The sequence below is a fragment of the Crinia signifera genome, chromosome 9, assembly GCF_055691185.1.
Source record: "Crinia signifera chromosome 9, ASM5569118v1, whole genome shotgun sequence".
In the NCBI taxonomy this organism is placed as follows: domain Eukaryota; kingdom Metazoa; phylum Chordata; class Amphibia; order Anura; family Myobatrachidae; genus Crinia; species Crinia signifera.
The window spans coordinates 48,403,019-48,429,275 of NC_139225.1; the positions used below are offsets into that span (position 1 = coordinate 48,403,019).

Below are 26,257 nucleotides of genomic sequence, written 5' to 3' on the forward strand. Positions count from 1 at the left end.
CAGTAGTAAAACATTGCTCCCCCGTGCAAACGTGTTGGGGGAGCGAGCAGATTAAAATAACCTTCTTTATCTCCATCCAAGGCTTAGTAAATAGACCCCAAAATATGTAAAAGTATTGCATTATTTTGTGAAAGTAGAAATGCAGGGGGAAATTTAATAGGATGAGAGATTTAGAAAGTGAGAGATTTGGTAAGAAATCTCCAGGTTTTTTTAAAGCGGCAATCATTTACTCTGCAAAACCAATTTGATTTCTGAATCTCTCATCCTATTAAATTTTCCCCACAGTGTTACTACTTCATCAAGGCTGACTGTGTAGCCAGTTCGATAGCTACTGTAGCTACAGTATCATTATTTTGTCATAATGATGGGACTATTTTCATGTGGAGGTCAGGAATTGGAGCTCCATTGTTAATCTGATCATGCCTACAAAGAAAAATATTCCTGATAATAAGTCTAAAGGCCCATACACACGGGCAACTTTGAGCTGAAAGTCTCTCAAAACAGCAGGTTTGAGCGGCTTTCAGCTCAAAGCCGCCCAGTGTGTATGCCCCGACGATGAGCGGTGAGCATTGCTGCGCGCTCCTGCATCATCACCGGGAAAGCTGCTCATCTGCTGGTTATACCAGCAGATGAGTGGCTTTGAGGATGGCTTTGCATAGCACTGCACTATGCAAAGCCATCCTCCCCCCTCCTTCGGCACCGGGCAGTGTTTATGCACTGAGCGGCTTTCCCCCAGCGATGAATGCTATCATCGCTGTCCATACACGCTGGGCATAGTCGCCCAGTGTGTATGGACCTTTAATACGATTATGGACTCACGTTACCCCATCTCACCAAGCCCTTTCAGTTTAAACTTTCAACTTCAACGTCATTAATCTCTGGGTATCATACAGGCAGAACTTACAAAAACTTGAATCTATTATTCTGTTACAAATATATTTAAATGTAAGTACAGTATGTGAAAAGCAAAAAACTTTTTACTGCAGAAACATATATAGAGCTGAGAGAGAGCTAGGTTATAGTAGGGATGTGCACCGGCCACTTTTCGGGTTTTGGGTTTTGAGTTCTGATTACCTTTTGGTTTTTGGTTCTAACGGGTTTTGCCAAAACACCTTCTAAACGTTTTGGGTTCTGATTTTTTTTTATTTTTTTAAAAGCATAAAAACTGCTAGTTTTTTTTTTACTCCTATGCTCTTATTAACCTCAAGAACATTAATTTCCACTCATTTCCAGTCTATTCTGAACACCTCACAATATTGCTTTTCAGGCAAAGGGTTGTACTGAGGTAGCTGGATAACTATGCTAAGCCACACAAGTGTGCGGCACAAACACGTGGTTCATCCAGGAGTGGCACTGCAGCGGCATACAGGATGGCAGTTTGAAAAACTAGGCCCCAAAAAGACCCCTATCTGGCTTGATTGTGTTTATGATGTGCAGCCAAGGAGCAGTGGGCGTTTCGTGCAGCACTGAGTTGTTCTGCGAGTGTGTATATGTTTTTGTCAGTTTAATACCCAATAAGACCCCTATCTGGCTTGATCATGTTTACCACCAGCCGAGGAGCAGTGGGCGATTCCTGCAGCAATGCAATAGCTGCACTGCAGAGCTGCAAAAGAGTGGAACCTTCTGACCACATATAACCAGGCGACGACCAGCCGAGGAGCAGTGGGCGATTCATGCAGCAATGCAATAGCTGCACTGTGGAGCTGCAAAGGAGTGGAACCTTCTGACCACATATAACCAGGCGATGACCAGTCGAGGAGCAGTGGGCGATTCATGCAGCTTACATATCAATGACTCTCAGCAGTGGGATTGCTCAGCACTGTGATTATTACAACTTTAGAACAAACAGCTGTATGTGATTAAAGACGAGTCCACTTATCTCACATATCAATGACTCTCAGCAGTGGGATTAATGAATGGTGATACACAATGGAATTTCCCATGGGCCCTCCCACCCACCCTTATGTTGCGGAAATAGGACATGCACACTTTAACAAACCAAACATTTTGGCGAATGGCCTACAAAACTGTGGCTGAAATGATTGGTTTGTTTGGGCCCCCACACAAAAAAAAGCAATCATATCTCCTTGTATAAACTGGCTCAGCAGAGAAAAGATGTAATCATCACTCGTCATCCTCCTCCTCTGATTCCTCGCCCCCTTCAGTGTGTACTTCCTCATCTTCACAGATTATCAATTCATCCCAGCTGGACTCCACAATCACAGGCCCTTTATAATCTCTGGAGGCAATTCCTGGTCTTCATTGAATAATTGATCATTCATTTTTATGAACATCATCTTCTCACATTTTGCAGAAGCAACCACCTTAGCCGCTCACTGACCAGGTTCCCCGCTGCACTAAAAACTCTTTCGGAGTACACACTGGATGGGTGACAACTCAGGTAAAATAGAGCCAGCTTGTACAGGGGCTTCCAAACTGCCTTTTTTTCCTGCCAGTACAGGAAAGGACTGACTGACATGTCTACTTAGATGCTGTCACCAAAGTAATCCTCCACCATTTTTTCAATGGTGACAGCATCCAATGCAACGACAGTAGACATGTCAGCAATCATTGGCAGGTCCTATAGTCTGTACCAGATGTCCAAACTCTCTCCTACCTGCCCTGCATCACCACCAGCGAGTTGTGTGGGAAATCGCAGCTGTTTCCTCGCCACCACAGGTGTGGGAGAAAATGAAGGAGGAGCTGTGGCCGTGTCATGGTCCCCTTCAGCTGACAATCTCCTGGCCAGCAGGTCTTTGCACCTTTGTAGACTTGTGTCCACTGGAAACAGAGACACAACATACGCTTTAAGCTGAGGATTGAACATAGTGGCCAGAATGTATTTCTCTGACTTTAACAGACTGAACACCCTCGTATCCTGGCAAAGCGTATGGAGGGCTTCATCCACAAGAGCTACATGCTTTGCAGAATCGCAATGCTTTAGTACACCTTCACTTTCTCCAGCTGCTTCTGCAAGAGCCTGATCAGGGGAATCAACTCACTTAAGCTGGCAGTGTCGGAACTGACTTCACGTGTGGCAAGTTCAAACGGCTGGAGAACTTTGCACAACACGGAAATCAGCCTCCATTGTGCTTGAGTCGGGTGCAGCCCCGCTCCTCTGCTTATGCCTAAGTGGCCGTGTAGGCTTGAATGGCCTTTTGCTGCTCCTCCATCCTATGCAGCATATAGAGGGTGGAGTTCCAGCACTTCACCACCTCTTGTTTAAGCTGATGACAGGGCAGGTTGAGGAGTTTTTGCTGCTGCTCCAGCCTTCGGCAAGCAGTGGCAGAATGCAAAAATTGTCCGGGCCACCGCAAGCAACTCCTGCATGCTCCTGTCACTTCTGATGAAATGCTGCACCACCGAATTTATTGTGGGAGCAAAACATGGCATGTGCTGGAAATTGCCCATGTGTAATGCCTGCACAATGTTACTGGCGTTGTCCGACACCACAAATCCCTAGGAAAGTCTAAAGTGGGGTAAATCACTGGGAGATGATTTCCCTCAGTTTCTATAAGAGGTTGTCGGTGTTGTGCCTCTCCCTGAAACCAGTGATACACAGCGTAGCCTGCCTTGGAAGGAGCTGGCATGCAGGAGATGCTGCTGCTGCGGAAGGCAATGTATCTACCCAGTGTGGAAAATAAGTGGCAGACACTAAAGGTATCTGTCACTTTAAGAAGCGCTGTCCTGCTCAGTAATTAAATGTCCATACATTTTTTGTAGAAAGTATAAAGCAATTTATTAAAACAATATACAATAATATTTCCCCCCAATAGCAATTCATGAATTGTATATAAACAACAAACAGACAAGACATACAACAATAAACATATAGTAAAAGCTAAATTTAGCTGGGATTAGCCGATTGGTTCAGTCAATTTATGAATGAGGCTTTGTGCAAAGTATAGCTAGAGGCAATTAGAGCCTATAAATATATGAGAATGAAAACGAGGCTTGGAGTGCAACCCGGAAGTACGGATGTAATGAAGGGCGCGAAAGTCGCCGCTATATAACTGCCTGATTTATGATTGTGGGCTCAGACTGAGGAAGCTGCCGACTCCAGTGACAGGCGGAGAAACGCGTTTTTGAGCCCATACCCACCGCTGGTCCTCATTGTGCATTGTTCCTGTAAAGCGCAAGTACACGTGGATTACAAATTACTAACCACCCAGCTGGCTGGTCCAGCAGGAAAAGGTCCCCATCACAGTTATTCCGGAGTATATCTCTGGTAAAAAAAAGTTTGGAGAGACTGACCTGAGGTTTAATAACCACAAAAATCAGTGCACCATTCTGGAACCAAGTGTACAGGACTGGTAACTATACTAAAGATCTAATTGCCTCTAGCTATACTTTGCACAAAGCCTCATTCATAAATTGACTGATAAATTGACTGATCAAGTGATAGATTTGTATACACTGCTATATTGTTGATACTATTGGGGTGACAATTGTCATTTAATCCCTTTTGGGAATACAGATCTAGCACGACTAGCGCTACGGAGTGGCCCTAGGGTCACAAACTTTTTTGTGGTTTTTATCTACCCAGTGGGCTGTCACAGTCATATAGTCCTTAGTTTTCCCTGATCCACTTGTCCACATGTCTGTAGTTAAGTGGACAGTGGGTACAGCCGCATTTTTCAGGGCACTGAGGACACTTTTTCTGACATCTCTGTACATCCCGGGAATCGCCTGCCTAGTGAAGTGGAATCTAGACGGGGGGCACAATACCTCCATCAACCGTCTAAATCCCACTCCACTGATGGCGGACACCGGACGCACGTCTAACACCAACATAGCTGTCATGGCCGCAGTTATACGCTATGCCATGGGATGACTGCTGTCGTACTTCATCCTCATGGCAAAGGACTGTTGGACAGTCAATTGCTTAGTGAAAGACGTAGCGGTCTTACGACTTCCCCTCTGGGATGATGACTGACTCCCAGCAGCAACAGCAGCAGCAGCAGTGGTAGGCATAGCGCTGCAGGATCCTCCAGAGGAATCCCGGATAGAAGAGGAGTCTGTCATGCTGGTGACATGGCCTGCAGGACCCCCCCCCAAAACCGGATCGAGGAGGAAATTGACGAGGAGGGAGTTGCTGGTGTGCTTTTCAGGTGCTTGGCTCCAACAGGAGGACCAAGGGATTTAGGTTTCCCTGGACTGCTGACAGTCCTAGCCACAGTTCCTGAACTAAACACTAATTTATGAAGGGTCTTCAGGTGACATATAATGGAGGGTGTCCCTAGGTGGGTAAGATCCTTACCCCTGCTTATTGAAGCTTTAAAATAAGCTACATATGGCAATATATTTGTTTTCCAGATTTGGATAAAAAAAATTCCAGACTGAAGAGGTGGATTTATTGGTCCACTGCCCAGGCATGATGATGGGCTTTTTCCTCCCATGGACAACAACCGTTTCCCCCCCTGGTGCCTCATTTAAGCAAACCACGTCAGCATCCTTCTCGTCATCTTCCTCCTCAGCGCCAGCTACATCATTATCCTCCTCTCGGTCTACAACATTGACGCCTTCATTATCAAAATCAGGAACTGCACTGTGGGTGATCCTTCCAGCATATGCAGAGGGAGTGCTGAAAATGGTGGAAGGAGCCACTTCCTCCAGTACAGCGATGGGAAGGTCAGGCATCGCAACCACCAACACCCTTGGACTCTCCTTGGGGGTTTGTGATAACATGTCTTCGTAATAGGCAGAGATGTTTGCTGTGTTTTTGATGACAGCTGAAATCTATAAAAATTTCTAAAGGGGGGAGTAGGAGTGCTTGCTTGGTCATGTGAAGTTGAAACACCAGTCATTAATACAGACCAGGGCCTTAACCGTTCCTTGCCACTCCGTGTCGTAAATGGCACATTGGCAATTTTACATTTCTCCTCCAATGATTTAAATTTTTTTTTTTTTTGGTCCTCCTTTTACTGAACTTTGGCTTTTTGGATTTTACATGCCCTGTACTTTGACACTGAACATCGGCCTTAGGCAGACGACATTGACGGCATACCATCATCTATGTAATTATTACTACTTGCAGTTGCAGCAAATTCAGAAGTAGGAGGAAGTGGCCCTTCATCTTTCCCTATTTGATTCTCCATATTTTGGATCTCCATTATTTTTGTGGTATTATGCTCACCAGGAGGGAGTAACGGATCCTGATAGTCCTTAAGAAATATCTCCAGCAGAAGGGAATTAGGACAGATGGGTGGAGTCTTCAGGCGGACAGGCAGAATGGAATCCCAGGAGCTGGACCTCTGGACGTCTTCTGGGTAGCCACCCAGAACCCCCAGACCCAAGTCCGCAGAGCACACCAGCGAGCCTTTGTGCCTAAAACAGCCCTTTTTCCTTAAGACTTAATGTGTCTACCGGTACTAGTATGCCGCCAGGACTTATTTCGACAAGTGGCAGTGTGAACTTGACTCTAAGGGAACGAAGCAGCTACCGGTAGTGGATGGACCTACACTGACTACAGAAATCTAACTTATCACAGACAACTAACAAAAATGGCACATGCAATGCAAGCACAAGACAAGGACTTAGGACTTGATAATGAGACCTGGAGGCGTGAGCCAATGAATACCAAGTGCTAGACAGGAGTGGACTGGACAAGACAAGACCAAGATGTATACAAGAAACAGGTGTGAGCCTAAAAGAATATACACAAGCAAGACAATCCTGATGCTGAAGTGAGTACTAAAAGAATATACACAGACTGACAAGGAATATCAGAAGTATATACAAGCACAGCATGTGTGGCCTGATGCCACAACCTCCACAGAGGCACCAGTAGGGCTGACTACAGATGACACACTAATGGCTAATACTCTCCCAAACAAAACTGCAAACAAGGAAGCTAGATGGTACTTGCAAAGCAGCGGCGGAGGATAATAGCCAGTGTGTAGTTGAGGGATGCCCTCCGGAGTTCAGGCAACATGGGATAACTGACAGGGATCAGATACAGCAACCAAGCAAGAGCAGAGTCTCCACAGAACTCTATATCCAGCGCCGGGGCAGCCCAAATGAAACCACTATAAAGGCATCCCAACCACCTGCTGCAAAGTGTCCGCCCCTGATTACAGATAGCAAGCAGCTGGACGCTGCCTCAGGTGTGCTAATCAACAATCCCTGCGGCTGCCTTGCGTCCCCGTCACCTAGGCAACCGCTGTGGGAGAGAAAGTGCCTGCGGAGGAGACGCAGCCTGTCTGACAGCTTCACGCAATCGCGGCTGTCTTGCAGCCGACGGGACATGTCTCCTGAAGGCCGGCCGGACACCAGAGGCGCCGTAGAGACGGCACCTAACATATGGAGTTATGCAATATATTACACAGCACCACTAGAGTGCAAGTATATACGTCAGTAGATGCACCAGTAGATTGTTATTATTTATACGGCAGTACAGTAGATGCACCAGCAGAGAGGTATTATATATACGGCAGTAGATGCTCCAGCAGAGAAGTATTATATACACGGCAGTAGATGCATCAGCAGAGAGGTATTATATGTACGGCAGTAGATGCACCAGCAAAGAGGTATTATATATACGGCAGTAGATGCACCAGCAGAGAGGTATTTTATATACGGCAGTAGATGCACCAGTAGACTGGTATTATTTATACAGCAGTAGATGCACCAGTAGAGTCGACTGGTATTTTTATACAGCAGTAGATCCACCAGCAGAGAAATATTATATATACGGCAGTCGATGCACCAGCAGAGAGGTATCATATATATAGCAGTAGATGCACCAGTAGACTGGTATTATTTATACAGCAGTAGATGCACCAGTAGAGTCGACTGGTATTATTTATACGGCAGTAGATGCACCAGCAGAGAGGTATTATATATACAGCAGTAGATGCACCAGCAGTGAGGTATTATAGATATATGGCAGTAGATGCATCAGTAGATTGGTATTATTTATATGGCAGTAGATGCACCAGCAGAGAGGTATTATATATACGTCAGTAGATGCACCAGCAGAGAGATATTATATATACGACAGTAGATGCACCAGCAGAGAGGTATTATATATATGGCAGTAGATGCACAAGCAGAGAGGTATTATATATATATATACATGAGTAGATGCACCAGGAGACTGGTATATACGGCAGTACAGTAGATGCACCAGGCAGAGAGGTATTATATATATGGCAGTAGATGCACAAGCAGAGAGGTATTATATATATGGCAGTAGATGCACCAGTAGACTGGTATTATTTATATGGCAGTAGATGCACCAGTAGAGTCGACTGGTATTATATATATGGTAGTAGATGCACCAGCAGAGATATTATATATACAGCAGTAGATGAACCAGCATAGAGGTATTATAGACAGCAGTAGATGCAACAGCAGAGAGGTATTATATATATACGGCAGTAGATGCACCAGTAGACTGGTATTATTTATACAGCAGTAAATGCACCAGTAGAGTCAACTGGTATATTTTATATGGCAGTAGATGCACCAGCAGAGAGGTATTATGTATACAGCAGTAGATGCACCAGCAGAAAGATATGATATATACGGCAGTAGATGCACCAGCAGAGAGGTATTATATATATGGCAGTAGATGCACTAGCAGAACAATATTATATATACGGCAGCAGATGCACCAGCAGAGAGGTATTATATATACGGCAGTACAGTAGATGCACCAGTAGACTGGTATTATTTATACAGCAGTAGATGCTCCAGCAGAGAGGTATTATATATACGCCAGTAGATGCACCAGCAGAGAGATATTATATATATGGCAGTAGATGCACCAGCAGAGAGGTATTATATATACGGCAGTAGATGCACCAGTAGACTGGTATTATTTATACGGCAGTACAGTAGATGCACCAGCAAAGCGATATTATATATATATGGCAGTAGATGCACCAGCAGAGAGGTATTATATATACGGCAGTAGATGCACCATGAGACTGGTATATATGGCAGTACAGTAGATGCACCAACAGAGAGGTATTATTATTATATATATGGCAGTAGATGCACAGGTACACTGGTATTATTATTATTTATATGGCAGTACAGTAGACTCACCAGCAGAGAGTATATATAGTTTGCGTTAGTTATATACAGCAGTAAATGCACCAGAAGGGAGGTATTAATAATAATATACAGCAGATGCACAAGCAGACTGGTATTATTAATATTTATATGGCAGTACAGTAGATGCACCAGCAGAGAGTATATATATATAGTTTACTTTAGTTATATACAGCAGTAAATTATTTATTTACAGTTTCTTATATAGTAAATACACCAGCAGGGAGTTATTATTTATACGGCAGTAGATGCACCACGAGACTGGTATATACGTAAGTACAGTAGATGCACCAGCAGAGAGGTATTATTATTATATATATATATGGCAGTAGATGCACCAGTACACTGGTATTATTAATATTTATATGGCAGTACAGTAGATGCACCAGCAGAGAGTATATATATAGTTTACTTTAGTTATATACAGCAGTAAATTATTTATTTACAGTTTCTTATATAGTAAATACACCAGCAGGGAGTTATTATTTATACGGCAGTAGATGCACCACGAGACTGGTATATACGGAAGTACAGTAGATGCACCAGCAGAGAGGTATTATTATTATATATATGGCAGTAGATGCACCAGTACACTGGTATTATTATTATTTATATGGCAGTACAGTAGACTCACCAGCAGAGAGTATATATAGTTTGCGTTAGTTATATACGGCAGTAAATGCACCAGAAGGGAGGTATTAATAATAATATACAGCAGATGCACAAGCAGACTGGTATACAAGTGGTTAATAACAGTGCACGTATACAATGAAGTGGCCAGGTAGTACTGGCTGGGCTGGCAGCCACTGGCAGTGCAGAGTACACACCAGCAGAGCAGACAGTGGCACTGTGTAAAAACAGTTATAGGATATGACCTTTCCTTGGCGCAATGCTGCCTCAAGTTCGTACTTATCCCCAGTGATCACCAAATAACCAAAAACAATAGCAAGAAAATACAAGAATAAACTTTCCAAACTTTCTGAGGCGCAACCAGTCCAGATGTTTTTCTGACCGTCAGTATTTTGTTCAGTCCTTCCGTTGATTTATCCGATGGTTCTCAAAAACAAATCAAACAGAGGAAACCACCGATTAGATACAGACTTAATGAAGGATGATTTAGATTCTGCTATTTGAAGTGAAGTAGGAGGGCATAGATGGGCGTACCCTACTCACAGCGTGACTGGCACTGTATGTGCACGTAGCTGGTACTTGTCCTGTTAGTGAATCTTCTACGGCCTCCTTCTTGACTCCCAGTGTTGTGTATACCGTAAAAAATAAAAAGTGGATAACAGTGTGTGACTCTGTTTACTAATAAAATCTTAAGGTATATTTGTGGGAAACAGAATCCTGTAAGCGCACTTCACTCACTTGTAACAAGGGAGGGGCACACATATAAAGGTTTATTTTTCTTAATAATAAATCCAATAAATATGTGAATGTGATGGAAATAGTAGGCGTACCCCACTCACGGATAGTATAAAGAATTCTAAGCCCGTAGAGGGTTCTTTGCCTTTTATAGTGTCCTTTTCAGGTATTTGTGGTGTTCAGGATTTCTCCATCCAAAGTGTATATAAATAGAAAAAACAAACAATGTGTAGTCTCGTCACAACTCCTTATACATCTATTTTAGACCCACACGGTAGTGAATATTCTACCAAAAGAGTATGGTGATCTCAATGTACTTCCGTACCGGGACTCACACTGAGTGGTGCTTTTTACAGGTGCGTAAAGGTATCTTTTGAGTGCTCATAAATTTGTGAAAATATATCCTTCACCGAGTGAGACAAGATAATACCCCGTAGTGGTGGGATGATCTGAACAATGATTGTGGTAGCGTACCCAGACTTACGGTTGAGTAAGTCTTTATACTCCTATAGCGTTTTCTTTAGCTCTGTGCTGCTGGTAATTTGCTGGGAATTGCTCTTATACCATAGAATGAAAATCATGAATGGTTAGGTAAGTGTCCCCCATGTTCTGAACTTTTTACCAGGCACTGCTGCAAATGTGAGCCCCACCGGATTAAAACATCAAGGAGCTGGGGTGGATTACCTAACCATTCATGATTTTCATTCTATGGTATAAGAGCAATTCCCAGCAAATTACCAGCAGCACAGAGCTAAAGAAAACGCTATAGGAGTATAAAGACTTACTCAACCGTAAGTCTGGGTACGCTACCGCAATCATTGTTCAGATCATCCCACCACTACGGGGTATAATCTTGTCTTACTCGGTGAAGGATATATATTCACAGATTTATGAGCACTCAAAAGATACCTTTACGCACCTGTAAAAAGCACCACTCAGTGTGAGTCCCGGTACGGAAGTACATTGAGATCACCATACTCTTTTGGTAGAATATTCACTACCGTGTGGGTCTAAAATAGATGTATAAGGAGTTGTGACGAGACTACACATTGTTTGTTTTTTCTATTTATATACACTTTGGATGGAGAAATCCTGAACACCACAAATACCTGAAAAGGACACTATAAAAGGCAAAGAACCCGCTACGGGCTTAGAATTCTTCATACTAACCGTGAGTGGGGTACGCCTACTATTTCCATCACATTCACATATTTATTGGATTTATTATTAAGAAAAAGAAACCTTTATATGTGTGCCCCTCCCTTGTTACAAGTGAGTGAGGTGCGCTTACAGGATTCTGTTTCCCACAAATGTACCTTAAGATTTTATTAGTAAGCAGAGTCACACACTGTTATCCACTTTTTATTTTTTACGGTATACACAACACTGGGAGTCAAGAAGGAGGCCGTAGAAGATTCACTAACAGGACAAGTACCCGCTACGTGCACATACAGTGCCAGTCACGCTGTGAGTAGGGTACGCCCATCTATGCCCTCCTACTTCACTTCAAATAGCAGAATCTAAATCATCCTTCATTAAGTCTGTATCTAATCGGTGGTTTCCTCTGTTTGATTTGTTTTTGAGGACCATCGGATAAATCAACGGAAGGACTGAACAAAATACTGACGGTCAGAAAAACATCTGGACTGGTTGCGCCTCAGAAAGTTTGGAAAGTCTATTCTTGTATTTTCTTGCAGACAGTGGCACTGACTATGCACTGGCAGATACTCGAGTTTTATATAGAGGTCCGGATTTCGCAAGAATCCAGCGCCCGGCAATGATGTTTTGCCCGCGTGCCCGGATCCGAGTCAGGTGGGAAGCTGCGCGCGCCGCTCGGATCCGGGCTCGGATAAATACCGTTCGTGCGGGCTCGGATCTGGGAAATCCGAGCCCGCACATCTCTAATAGGAACTAATACATAGATTCAAGATAAATGAAATAAATGGTCCTGTTGTTTGCATTGTGACATCAAATAAAACCATTCCTAATGTTTGTTTGATTACCCTACTAATTATTATTTTAAAAAATTCAGAATTTGATGGAGCACAAACTATCCTTTATAATGTAAGATTAGTATCGCTATACTTTGAGATGCCTATAACAAATTCATCATCATGGTATATAATTTTGCAGGTTGGGTTTGTGCTTGCTATTCAGGAGACTTTTCTTCACATTCTTTTACAGGTTTGATATCAAGGCTTAAGTATCCTGTATCTTATGTTAGGAAAAGCACCCCATCCACTGCTGGCCTTGGCTATGGTAAGAGAAGGGCTCAGACTGGGCATTGGCTAATGATTATTAAGCAAAGCAGCAACAAAATATACTGTATGCTAAGGAAGACAGATGGGATTGATAGAAAACCTGTACATACTGTATCGTGACTTTTCTCTTTTTTTTGTCTAGGCTCATGGGAGATTGATCCCAAGGATCTGACTTTTTTGAAGGAATTAGGAAATGGACAATTTGGAGTGGTGAAGTATGGGAAATGGAGAGGACAGCATGAAGTAGCCATCAAAATGGTAAAAGAGGGCTCCATGTCCGAGGATGCCTTCATAGAAGAAGCAAGGTGCATGATGTAAGTAATATTTTAGCCTGTATCTTATTACCAGAAATAACAAATAATAGGCTTGCCGGATGTTATCTAATTTGGTCCGATAACACAGCACATGCCGTAGCTTATCTGGGGTTCCATTTTGCATACCTCAGGCAGATAAAGCAAAATCCAAAAAAGCTCCTCTGTTTTCCAGCGAAAACAGGGCTTAGGTGGCAGAAAACAGAAAGGTTTCATGGAGCCTGTTTCGGGAGAAATATTACTTTTTATCGGGCAACACAGATTGGATAGGCCAATAGAAACTTCGGTAAAACATTGTGAATAGATGAAAAAAATTCCATTTTTCGCCTCCATTGTTTTATCATGACTAATAAAGTACTGCCCTTAGAATAAATATTAAGGAAAAAATTGTATTTTCAATACTTTTTGTAATAGCTTTCATCGACTAAATAAGGCATAACTGGGTAGAGTTACTTGCAATCAGCAAAACAGCAAGGCTATAAATTATTTCCAAATATTTATCTCAGATATATCCAGTGGCGTAACTAAAGAGGGTGCAGGGGATGCAGCTGCTATGGGGCCCGAGGGCCCAGCAGGCTATCCCCTGCACCCTTTTGATTTTTTACCCATACTGTAGGAGCCGGACTTGAGGCAAAGCCTAGGGGTAGGCTCCCCTGACAGGGTTTGTAGGGAGCTGATTAGCAGGATAGTCATAGAAGGGGTGTCAAAGGAGAGGGTCATAGGGGGAGGGGCTTAACGGGGTGTTGGAAGGGTTTATAAGCAGGGTTCAGGCGGGAAATAGGGGTCACTGGGAGAATTTTTCAACAGCTCTGGGAGAATTTTTAACAGCTCAACAGCTAAGCAGCTCTGGCATCTCCCATGGCTTCCCCAGGCGACGCTGATGCGGAGGTATCCGCTGCGCTTGCTGCCCTTAGGGAGGCAGCGGGCACTAGAGGGGCTGATTGGCTGCAGCAGCAGATGTCCGGTCTGCTGGGGGGACTGGGAGCAGCAACGCAAGAGGCGGCTTCAGCGGGCGCACGGCCTCGGAGGTCTAGGCCTCCGGAGCGCTTCAGCCCATCGGTGTCCCCCAGGGTTCAGCGCCGTTCACGGAGCCCCGTCAGGGACCCTCCAGGCCGGGCTGCGGGCCGGGCACCTTCCGCCCGCAGGACCAGGTCTGGGAGGAATCCAGCTAGCAGGCGGAACCCTCCGCGCGGGGGGGATCCCCCCCACGTGCATGAAGATCCGGCGGTGCGGGGTACTGGACCTGGAGCGGCGGGGCATGCGGTGCATGCCGCTGCCCAGCGCGGGGTGAGTCGTGCCAGGGGGGCAGAAGTACGGGCTGAGGAACGCAGGCCTGGTACACGGAGCGAGCGGCGCCCATCTGGCTCCGCCTCCAGTGAGGTCACGCTGGCTGGCGCTGTACCTGAGGGTCGCGATGACAGGAGAAGTGAGATGCCACCGTCAGCAGATGATGGAGAAGTACCTGGTCCTTCCACATTGGCTGGGGCCCGTCAGGACGCTGGATCTGCGGCTGCTGGGTTCACAGCCCCCAGGCAGCCTGGTGAGTCTGTCTCTATGTCTGTTAATGCTTTAGCGCAGAGTCAGGGGGGGGAGGGTTAGCCCTCCAAGGGGAGATGAGCAGGGGTTTTACTGAATTGTTGAGTGGTTTTGCAGATTGGTTGGCTGGTTTGCGGCAGGGGGCGGGGCCGTCCCCGGCGGCGGCGTGGGTGCCGCAGAATGCGGGCACACCAGCCAGCAGTAGCGTGCCAGTCAGCAGTAGTGTGCCGGTTAGCAGTGGGGTGCCGGCTAGCAGCGGGGTGCCGGTGGCCGGCGGTGGGCAAAGCAGCAGCAGTGCAGGGGCACAAGGGAGCAGTGGGGAGACGCAGGAAGAGAGTGGGAGGCTCAGTGACACTGCAAAAGGGGAGGTGTATGTCTGTTTTGAGGGGCCATTGGGGGCCCACCTGAAGCAAGAAGTGAGGGAGAAGATTTGGAAAGGGGAATACGTAGATATATTTTCACTGCTCCCTTTGGAGCGCTTTAATCTGGATAGGCCCCGTAAGGAGGAGAAGAAGGAGGAGGAGGAACGTCGGCGGTATCGGCTGATACCGCGGTCGTTCACGAACTGGTTACAAGCATTTGCTATTTTAGGTAGCGTGATTGGGGAAAAGGCACCTGACAATTGTTCAGGTTTGTTTTGTTACATGGATGCGATAGGGGAGGCGCACCGTGTGTATGGGGGCCTGGCTTGGCTCCGGTACGATGAACAGTTTAGACAGAGGAAGGCGGTGCGCCCTAACATACGTTGGGACCATAAGGATATTGCTTTATGGTTAAAGGTGACGGCTCCCATGAAAAGCGGGCAGCCCTTTCGTGGGGACGGGGGGGGGCCGAGGGAGGCCACAAACGGGACGGCCATGCAGAAGGGACTCTGTTTTGCCTTCAACGACGGGTCATGCCGGTTTGGGGCAAAATGCAAATTTAAGCATGAATGTTCCTCGTGTGGAGGGACCCATGGTGCAAATAAATGCTTCAGGGGGAAGTCACGGGACGGTAATTCAAAAGGGGGAGACGCCGGTTCGGCTGGAAAGGATGCTGGGCTATCTACGTAGATATCCCGACCAGCAGACAGCCGCGTTGTTGGAGGAGGGGTTTAAGGAAGGTTTTAAGATACCTTCCGATGTGCGGGTTTCAGGGGTTTTTAGGAGGAATTTGAAGTCCGCAAGGGAACACCCAGAAGTGGTTCAGGAAAAATTGTTTAAGGAGGTACAGCTGGGTCGTATGGCGGGACCTTTTGGGTCGCCACCATGGCCAGATTTGATAGTCTCACCTTTAGGGGTGGTGCCTAAAAAGGAGGCGAACAAGTTTCGTCTTATACACCATTTATCTTTTCCAAAAGGGGCGTCGGTCAATGATGGCATTGACCCCGACATCTGCTCGGTGGTTTATACATCGTTTGACGCGGCTGTTCAGTGGGTGAAGCGGTTTGGGAAAGGGGCCCGGTTGGCAAAAACTGATATTGAATCAGCATTTCGTTTGCTGCCGGTTCACCCAACTAGTTTGCGTTTGTTAGGATGTTGTTGGGACGGGGAGTTTTTTGTTGATCGATGTTTACCGATGGGTTGCTCCTTGTCGTGTGCTTATTTTGAGGCCTTTAGTTCCTTTTTGGAGTGGGTGGTTAAGGATGTCTCTGGGTGCAGTTCAGTTATTCATTACCTAGATGACTTCTTATGTATTGGTCCTGGGGGGACTGGGGTATGCGACTTGTTGTTGAGGACGGTTGAAAGGGTGGCGGCAGACTTTGGGGTCCCGCTTGCACCTGGTAAGACGGAGGGCCCGGCGACAGTGATCAGTTTTTTGGGTATTGTCATTGATACCGAGAATATGGAGTGCCGCTTGCCCGAGGAGAAACTGCTGGGTTTGAAGGCTGAGGTAGGGAGGGCATTGCTGGTGAAAAAAATTAGATTGCGGGAATTGCAGTCCTTGCTGGGTAAATTAAACTTTGCGTGTCGCATTATGCCTATGGGCCGCATATTCAGCAGGAGGCTGGCAGCAGCGACAGCAGGGGTGGTTCTTCCTCATCATTTTGTCAGATTAGGTAGTGAATTGAAAGGTGACTTGCGGGTATGGGCAACATTTTTGGAGGCTTTTAACGGCAGAGCTTTGTGGATGTCGGACGCATGCGTGGCCACGGAGCTAGACCTCTTCACAGACGCGGCCGGGAGTGGCGGTTTTGGGGCATATTGCCAGGGACATTGGTGTGTAGGCCGGTGGCCTGAGTCTTGGGTGCAGAGGGGCATGGTAAAAAACTTGGCATTGTTGGAGTTGTTTCCTATTTTGGTTGCAGTAGTGGTTTGGGGGGAGTTGTTCCGCAATAGGAAGATTTGTTTTCACTGCGATAATTTAGGGGTTGTCATGGCCATTAACCAATTGTCGGCATCTTCACCGCCAGTGGTCACTATTCTGCAGCAGTTAGTATTGGAATGTCTGGCGTTGAATTTGTGGGTGGTGGCGAGGCACGTCCCCGGTGTCTCTAACGGTATTGCGGATTCTTTATCTCGTTCACAGTGGGAGCGTTTCCGGGAGTTGGCGCCAGAGGCGGACAGGGAGGGGACCGGGTTCCAGAGTCGGCTCTGGGATCTGCTGGACGGGTAGTTTACCAGCTCATCAGGGAATCTTTGGCCCCGAATACATGGTCGGCGTATAATCAGGACTGGCGGAGCTGGTTGGAATGGCGTGAGGTAGCAGGTTTGAAGGAGGATGACGATGAGTTGGCCGTTCTGTTATATATAGGCCATTGTAAGGAGATTGGTTGGTCAGTGGCAAAAATCACGCGCTGCATGGCGGGCTTGGCTTTTGGGTTTCGTGCAGGCGGTAGGCCTGATGTCACTAAGAATTTCCTGATTGCGCAAGCATTGAAAGGTTGGAGGAGAGGCCATGTGGTACAGGATCAGAGAAGGCCGGTTTCCTTTCAGTTGTTGCAGAATATGGGCGTGAAGTTAGGGGCGGTTTGTAGTTCCAATTTCGAGGAAAGGTTGTTCGGGGTTGCCTTCTCGCTTGCCTTCTTCGGCGCATTGCGGATAGGTGAGCTCGTGAGTCCAAGTGTGTCCAGGCCGGGGGGCTTGTTGGAAGAGGATGTAGATTTATACTCGGATAGGGTGGAGCTATTGGTGAGGAGGTCAAAGACGGATCAGTTAGGGAGGGGGAAGAGGGTGGTTCTCTTCTCAGTACCAGGGTCGGATATGTGCCCGGTGGCACGGCTAAGGAGGTTTAAGGAAGTCAGAGTGGGCAGGGGAAGTGATCCTTTGTTGGCGCATGCATATGGGTCCTTTTTGTCACGGTTCCAGTTCACAAGTGTGTTTAGAGCAGTCCTGCGGACGTTGGGCCTCAAGGGGGAGGAATACGCTGGTCACTCTTTCCGTATTGGGGCCGCAACTGAGGCTGCTAGAATGGGGTTTGGTGATGAGTTAATTAAGCGTATTGGGCGGTGGGAATCGTCTCGTTTTCGTTCTTATGTTCGCTTAGGGGATTGTTGAGGTTGACTGCGTGTTTTTCTGTTTTTAGGGCAGTCTCCGTGCCTGGATTTTAGGACATTCATATGTCTTTTGGGGAGCTTTACGGGCGGATGTCAGACCGAACGGCCGCCAGCTGGGTTTGGATAGAGAGGAGGCATTGGTCCGCTGGCTGGGGAAGCGCGGTATGGTATGGAGTGGAGTATTGCAGGAATTTCACCGTTTTGTTCGACTCGATAGGGCTCCCGATATATTAGTGTTGCATGTGGGTGGGAACGACCTTGGGGGCAGACCATTTAGGGAGTTGATACGGGATATCAAGTTTGATCTCCTGCGTTTATGGGCAATGTTTCCGGAAGTGATCACGGTTTGGTCGGACATTGTGCCACGCCAATATTGGAGGGATGCAAGGTCGGCTGACAAGCTCAATAAGGCACGGATTAAAGTTAACAGGGCGATTGGGCGTTTTATGGCCAGGAACGGGGCTGTGGTGGTGAGGCACAGGGAACTGGAGTCTGGTGCCGGGGCATTTTGGAGAGGGGACGGTGTGCACCTGAATGCTGTAGGGATAGATATTTGGTCTTTGGGACTACAAGAGGGAGTTGAAACAGCGTTCCAGATGTGGGGGGGGCGCACGGGGTTAAGGGTTTAATCCCGTGCTTGGTGGCGGAGGGGGGTCCTCGAGGTTAGTGGCATTGAGGCTTAATTATGCGGCGGGGAGGGCCCCATGAGGGGGCTGGACTCCCCTGGGTGAGGTTAAGTAATGAGCACTGGGTGTTGACAATTGGTGCCCTCGAGCCAATCGCTATCGGCTGGGGGTAAGAACTCCTGGAAGTGCTTGAACGTGTGGATAAATTTATTGGGGGCCTCGGGGACCACCTCCGTGGGGAATGTTTTGGTTATTGTTAAACTTGTATTGTTTCAATAAAGATGGCCGCTGTGGCCAATTTTATCCAACAGGAGAGTTGTGTCATTTTTGGGTGGATATATGGGCACAGCGATTAGACAATACCCTGTCATGTAGGAGCCGGACTTGAGGCAAAGCCTAGGGGTAGGCTCCCCTGACAGGGTTTGTAGGGAGCTGATTAGCAGGATAGTCATAAAAGGGGTGTCAAAGGAGAGGGTCATAGGGGGAGGGGCTTAACGGGGTGTTGGAAGGGTTTATAAGCAGGGTTCAGGCGGGAAATAGGGGTCACTGGGAGAATTTTTCAACAGCTCCCACCCACCCTCCCTATTTTTAGAAGGTTAGGTAAAATAATTGATAGAATGTCTTTTTGTCACAGTGGCCTGTGCGGAGGGGGGTCCTCGAGGTTAGTGGCATTGAGGCTTAATTATGCGGCGGGGAGGGCCCCATGAGGGGGCTGGACTCCCCTGGGTGAGGTTAAGTAATGAGCACTGGGTGTTGACAATTGGTGCCCTCGAGCCAATCGCTATCGGCTGGGGGTAAGAACTCCTGGAAGTGCTTGAACGTGTGGATAAATTTATTGGGGGCCTCGGGGACCACCTCCGTGGGGAATGTTTTGGTTATTGTTAAACTTGTATTGTTTCAATAAAGATGGCCGCTGTGGCCAATTTTATCCAACAGGAGAGTTGTGTCCTTTTTGGGTGGATATATGGGCACAGCGATTAGACAATACCCTGTCAAGTATATGCTGCAGCGCAGGCAAAGGCTGCACCGCTGTCCAGCATCTTCATTCAGAGGCGGGACCCCGCACAGATGATCGGCGGCGCGATGATGCGTGTCTTGCAGGAGTCCGTGCCCACAGGACATCCAATTCCGGCTCACATGAGATTGGTGGCTCACCGGGTACCTGAGATGCTTGCAGGGGGCTGGAGCCCCTGCGCACAGCACATCTAGGACTCAGGAGATTGGCGGCACAGACACCCGGGCACAGGAGCCGCTTGCAGGAGTCGGGGCACAGTAGAGCGGCAGCTGCCTGGGCATCTTGCAGGGGGAGAGCAGGGGCCGGCCCAGGCTATAGATGCAGCCACTGCTGGAGCCACTGAATGGTGAGACCCCCTCATAACACCCAGCGCACACTTCAGGAGCTGCTTGCAGGAGCACCTGGCCTGCACACTGCACACAAGAGACATGGTACACCTCACCCCTAACTCCCTCTAACTCTCCCCCATTCTCTCTCCTTTTTCTCGCCCACCCTGTCTCTTTCCTCTTTTCTCTCCCCCTTTTTTCTCCCCTGCTCTCTCTCCCCTTCCCCCTCTTTCCCCTGCCCTTCTTCTTTTTCTCTCCACTCTCTCTTATTCCCTCTCCCCTCTCTATTTATATCACTCTGTTCTAGTCTCTCTTTCTCCTATCTCTACTCCCCTCCTCTCTTCCCACACTTCCCCTCTCTCTTTCCCTCACTTAGGCCCTTATTCTGATTGACGCGTACTTTACCGCATACTTTCGGATCGCGTCTTTACGGCGTCTGCGCATGCGTGGAGAACGCAACGCGCATGTGCCACGCCTTGACTCCGTACCTGTTCGGCCAAATCCCGTACAAAACTGTTCCCCGCAATCAGTCGGGAAATATGGGCGTATTATGGGCGTCATGCGGAATGACACATGGGCGTAGTTTCAAAGTGGGCAAAACGGGGCGGAAACATGGGCGGACACGGGGGAGTACACTTATGTTGGGGGGCGTACATTCGGATAGCACTCCGAATGCACGCGATCAAAAAGGGAAGAAATGTGCGGTGTCCACAAGTGTACTATTGCTTTGCGGACACCACTCGGTCATGCGGTAGGCGAACGTACGCCTAATGACTACAAGCATTAACACCTGAACCCAATAGAATCGACTCCTTTACTCATTACTCACTAATAGGACGCTTGTCAGTGCTTTAATTGAAACCATTGCACTTCAATTGCTGTAAGGGTTAATGTGTGCAATGCATGTGTTAGGCATGCTTGTAAGGATATATTGGCATCTAATTGATTACAATTCCAAATAAGCAGTTTTTTATGAGGATAGGTAATTGAATAAGTGGGTCATGTGATGTATTGCAGAAGATACATAATAGTGGGTTGTTTGGCGTAAATACTCCGCTTACGTGCGGTAGCACCGCTTGGCTCCCGTTCGGATGCGGTATTCCCGAGCATACTCTGTAATACTCTGTAATACCGTGCAGAATCTGAGTGTTTCTCCCGCACACGCATGGTTTGTATGTCGTCCGTAAACACGCCCTGTTCTTAAAGAGTGAGTCCGTCCGAATGCGGAGGACCCGTGGGCGTTTCTACGGACGATGGCCGCACGCGGCAGAACACCGTGGCGTGCGGACCGCACCGTAAGAATGCGGGAATATCCGCACCGATCAGAATAAGGGCCATAGTCTCCCATTTCTACTCGAAACCTCTCTCACTCCATCACTCCCTAACACCATCTCTCACTCCGTCTCTCCCCCTTTCTCTTAATGACACCCTCCCTCACTCTGTCTCTCTCTTTTTCTCTCAGCATCTCTCACTCCCTGTCTCTCTCCATGACTCTCTCTCTTTCTTGACAATGGTGGGGGGGCCCTTTCAAAAGTTTGCTATGGGGCCCACACGGTTATAGTTACGCCTCTGGATATATCTATTACTTTCAAAAGAATCACTTGGTCTATAAAGCTTGTAAGCAATATAGGGCCTGATTCAGACTTGATCGCAAAGCGCATATTTAAGCAATGGACAAAACCATGTTGCACTGCAGGAGATGCAAAAGTTATATGTGCCTCTCTGCACATATAACTTTTGCATCTCCTGCAGTGCAACATGGTTTTGTCCATTTGCTTAAAAATGTGCTTTGCGATCAAGTCTGTGTGCTCTGCACATACAGTGCAATTTAGTCAAAATCGCATATCAAGTTAGTGGAAATTGCACCATCGCTTGCCGAACCCGAACGCAATTCGATCCCGATGCACAGCCCCGCTGCGTCAGAATTGAAAGTAGAAATAGACTGTGAGTTTGTGTCTGTACAGGGTAAATACTCGCTGCTTTATTTTTACACTGCAATTTTGATTTCAGTTTGAACTAGGGATGTGCACAGGCCACTTTTTGGGTTTTGGGTTCTGATTACCTTGAGGTTTGGGGGTTTTGGGTTCTGATTTTTTTGTTAAAAAAGCATAAAAACTGCTAAAATCGCAGCTTTTTTTTTTTGCTCCTACGCTATATTAACCTTTTAATTAAATTATATATAGCAGCCTAGTATGTAGTTGTACTACTATGTAGGTACACAGGCAGTAACACTGCCAGTGGCAACCGTGGACTGAGTAAATAATACTGGCAACCTCTATTCACAGTATTCAGTGCAGGTAGCACCAGTGGACTATATATAATTCAATTAATTAAGTATTAATAATATAGCAGCCTAGTAGGTAGAGAAAATAAACTACTAGGTAGGCAGGCAGGCAGGCAGGCAGGCAGTAGCACTGCCAGTGGTCACCACAAAAGGTAATTATATTACACACCACCAGTAGCTTTATGCAGTGCACCAGCAGAATTTATAATAATTAATTTTATTATAGGTACTGCTTGGCAGTGGCACTCAGTGGCACACGTCAGTGCACCAGCAGCATGGAATTATTTTTTACAGTTCCACGGAGCACAAGTAAAAAAATTTAATTAAATTATATATAGCAGCCTAGTATGTACTAGGTAGGTACACTAGGTAGGCAGTAACACTGCCAGTGGCAACAGTGGACTGAGTCATACTGGCAGATTCAGTGCAGGCAGCACCAGTGGACTATATATAATATAATTAATTATTCATATAATATATATTACAGCACAGCACCAGAGGTAGGCCCCAGCACAGAGGAGACAGTAGTACTACAAGTACACAGTTAAGGCCCATACACACTTGAAGATTTTCATATTAAAAGACTTTGCCAAAATCTTTGATAGATATATCTTTCACCAAAGTAGTGCGTACACACTGAACCATTTTCCCCAAAGAGCAAGAGATTTTCAGAAGGCGAAAGACTTTGCTGAAAATCTTTCATTATAAATGGGCTGGGTTTGAATTCCAAGGGTTCCGACGTGGTAGTCCTCATCGCATCACCTGCCAGCCTCCCCCCGAGCGATACCTCGTGGAGCAACGCGGCGCCCGCATCACACCCCCTTCCCCAGTGAAGAAAGTGGGGCGCTACCTGGCCATATAATATATATATATATATATATATATATATTATATTATATATTATAATATACAATATATTATAATATATATAATATATTATAATATATATATATATATTATAATATATATATATTATAATATATATATAATATATATATATATATATATATATTATAATATATATATATATTATAATATATATATATTATAATATATATATATATTATAATATATATATATATTATAATATATATATATATATATATATATATATATATATATATATATATTTATTATAATATAATATATATATATATATATATATATATGGTGAAGGATAGACGCGTCACTCCAGGGGTCTTTTTCAGGATTTTTATAGCAAATGAATAAAGCAGTTACATGTCAAAGTCAACGTTTCGATACTCAGGGGTATCGTTGTCAAGACAGCATGTAACAGGTAATAGACATCAAGGTAAATGCCCGCACGGCGGCGGGACCAGGCATATATACCATAAAAGACATACTCACTGACTCCATGTGATGCGGACCGGCCACCGGGTGCAGCGCGCACACCTCCTGTCACTGAGGCAGGAGCGCGCACCACTGACGTCACCCAGCCTACTGCATAGCAACGCAGCCAGGACGGGTGAGCGTCCCCAGCAACCAATCAGCATCCCCATAGCCAGGACTAACACATGAATGAACACAGCGTGTGAATATACAATGACCAGTGCGGGGGATCAGATGCGATGCGATGCGTGGGGATAGCACGGGGGCCGGCTCGCAGTCTATTGGCAAACGAGATAGGAAGTAAAGTCAGAGCAGGCTGTAGAAATAAAGTCAACTCAGGCTGATGATGCCCAGGTGTTAGACGTCCATATAGAGGATCCAGTTCATGTCGGCGATGGAGTCAATGTCGACCAATCAGTGGTCTTCCAGGTGCTGGGAGCAGTGGTACACACACTAGACGATCCACAAGGTGGTGTGATTTACGGTGCTGCTGACAGCAGGGCGGGTGGGTAGCGCTGCAAGTGCGGCTGGAATGATAGTAGCGGGCGAACGGGTAGCACCGCCGGCACTACTGGACTGTTACAGGGTGCACCAGATGTGTGGACCCGCTGGTGGGACGGTAGAGCGGACATGGCTCTAGGGACATAGTGTCTCGATGGGGCAATGTCAATGAATCAAGTTAGAGGGCGACATACGTGCCGACTTAGCTAGGGCAATATATTCAGAAAAATAAGCTCCAGTTCAATCTGTCATTTAAACCAAATGGTTTGACAGTGTTGAGCTTATGGATCCATTTAGCCTCTAGTTTTAGTAAGAGGCCATCCCTGTCGCCACCTCTAGACAGCACAGGTACGTGGTCGATGAGAATAAACTTGATGTCAGCCACAGTATGTCCTGCTTCCAAACAGTGACGGGCCACTGGTTGGTCTGCTTTTTTAGATGAAATGGCATTGTTAATGGCGGACCGGTGAAGTGCCATTCGTTCCCTGATGGTTCTTATGGTTTTGCCGACGTAGTGTTGTCGACACGGGCAAAAGAGCAGGTAGATCACATGGGTAGTGAGACAGGTCAAGACATGGTTGATGCGGAAAAGCTGATCATGATGGGGATGCTGAAAGGTCTTACATACTACCAAGTTGCGGCAGGTAGTGCATTTGAGGCATCGGTAGCAGCCAGGGGATTTATGGAGGAAGTGGACTTTGGGAGCTGTGGTTTCGAAGCCGGTGATGTCGGCATGCATCACCTTGTCCTTAATGTTTTTGCCACGGGTGTAGCAGGCCATGGGGCGAATTCTGCTGAAGCACGGTAATGATCGATCAGATTTCACAATGGGCCACAGGGCTGTGGTGGCACGTTGAACCACTGGGCTTGCAGTGGTGTAGCGCTGCTTCCAAGGCAGAACATCCTTTTGAGTACGCGGAGTGGGTTGTAGTAAATTTGCGCGTGGTATATTTAATACTTCCATTTGGGTATCTTTGAGGGTTTTAAGGTTATACCCTCGCTGAACAAATCGGGAGACAATCATATTGGTGCTTTGTAGTGCCGCTTCTGGTGTGCTTGATATGCGGGCCGCCCGCATAAGCTGTGATTTCGGAAGTCCACGTTTAAGGCCTCGGGGGTGATGGCTGGATGCCAGTAACAGTGTATTGCGATCTGTAGCTTTACTGTAAACCTCAGTGACAATTTTATTTGCACATAGGCTGACTTTGACGTCCAGGAAGCTGATGGATTGGGGCTGTACATTTATGGTGTATTTGATGGGGGACGGACTCGAATTGATGGTGGAGATGTGTTGAGTGAGGACATCTGTGGGGCCTGTCCACATGAGGAACAGATCGTCTATAAATCTGACATACATCAAGATGTGCTGGCTGATGTGTTGGTTGTTCAAGAATTTGTCCTTTTCCTCAGAAAACATAAAAATGTTTGCCAGGCTCGGTGCCACCGGGCTGCCCATGGCACACCCGCTCTTCTGCTGATAAAAGCAGCCATCGAAGAAAAAGTAGTTTCTTTCCAAAGTCAGAGTGAGTAGTTGGGTGAATAGTGCTTGATCAATGTCATCGATATTGTTTGTCCTTAAAAAGGAAGCTACCGCTGCCACCCCTAGTTGCTGTGGGATGGACGTGTAAAGGCTGCTGACGTCCAATGTGACTAATACAGTATTAGCTGGTACTGTATCAAATTGTTGAAGCCTTAGTAGGAACGCTGTGGTGTCCTTAATGAATGTCGGTTGTGATTGGATATGAGGTTGAAGAATGACATCGAGAAGTTTGGAGATAGGTTGATACAGGGAGTTGTTGGCAGAGATGATGGGGCGTCCGGGGGGATTGGTGAGGTTCTTATGTATTTTCGGTACCGTGTAGATGAGAGGGATGACAGGGTGATGTTGTTGGAGGGATATACTGAGTTTGGAGTCGATGGATTTGTTTAAAGCCGCTTCATGCAAGATGGTGTCCAGCTCGAGTTTATAAGCTGCCGTCGGGTCTCCTGTCAATTTGACATAGGTGTGGGTGTCAGCCAGCTGCGAGTACACCTCTGACTTGTAGTCAGACAGGTTCTGTACCACAATTGCACCCCCTTTGTCAGCAGGTCGAATGGTGATATGGCGATAAGCGGCCAGTTGTTTAAGTGCCAGATGTTCGGCTTTG

The 26,257-nt window shown here is 46.5% G+C and overlaps 1 protein-coding gene across 1 annotated transcript in view; it reads left to right on the forward strand.

Moving 5' to 3' along the window:
- The window catches only part of BTK (Bruton tyrosine kinase), a 180,160-nt gene that overhangs the window by 118,378 nt on the left and 35,525 nt on the right, over window positions 1-26,257 (forward strand). Inside the window, exons 13-14 of the mRNA XM_083159033.1 lie at window positions 12,610-12,684; window positions 12,829-13,000. Coding sequence (XP_083015159.1) covers window positions 12,610-12,684; window positions 12,829-13,000 — 247 coding nt within the window. The remainder of the gene's footprint in view (window positions 1-12,609; window positions 12,685-12,828; window positions 13,001-26,257) is intronic.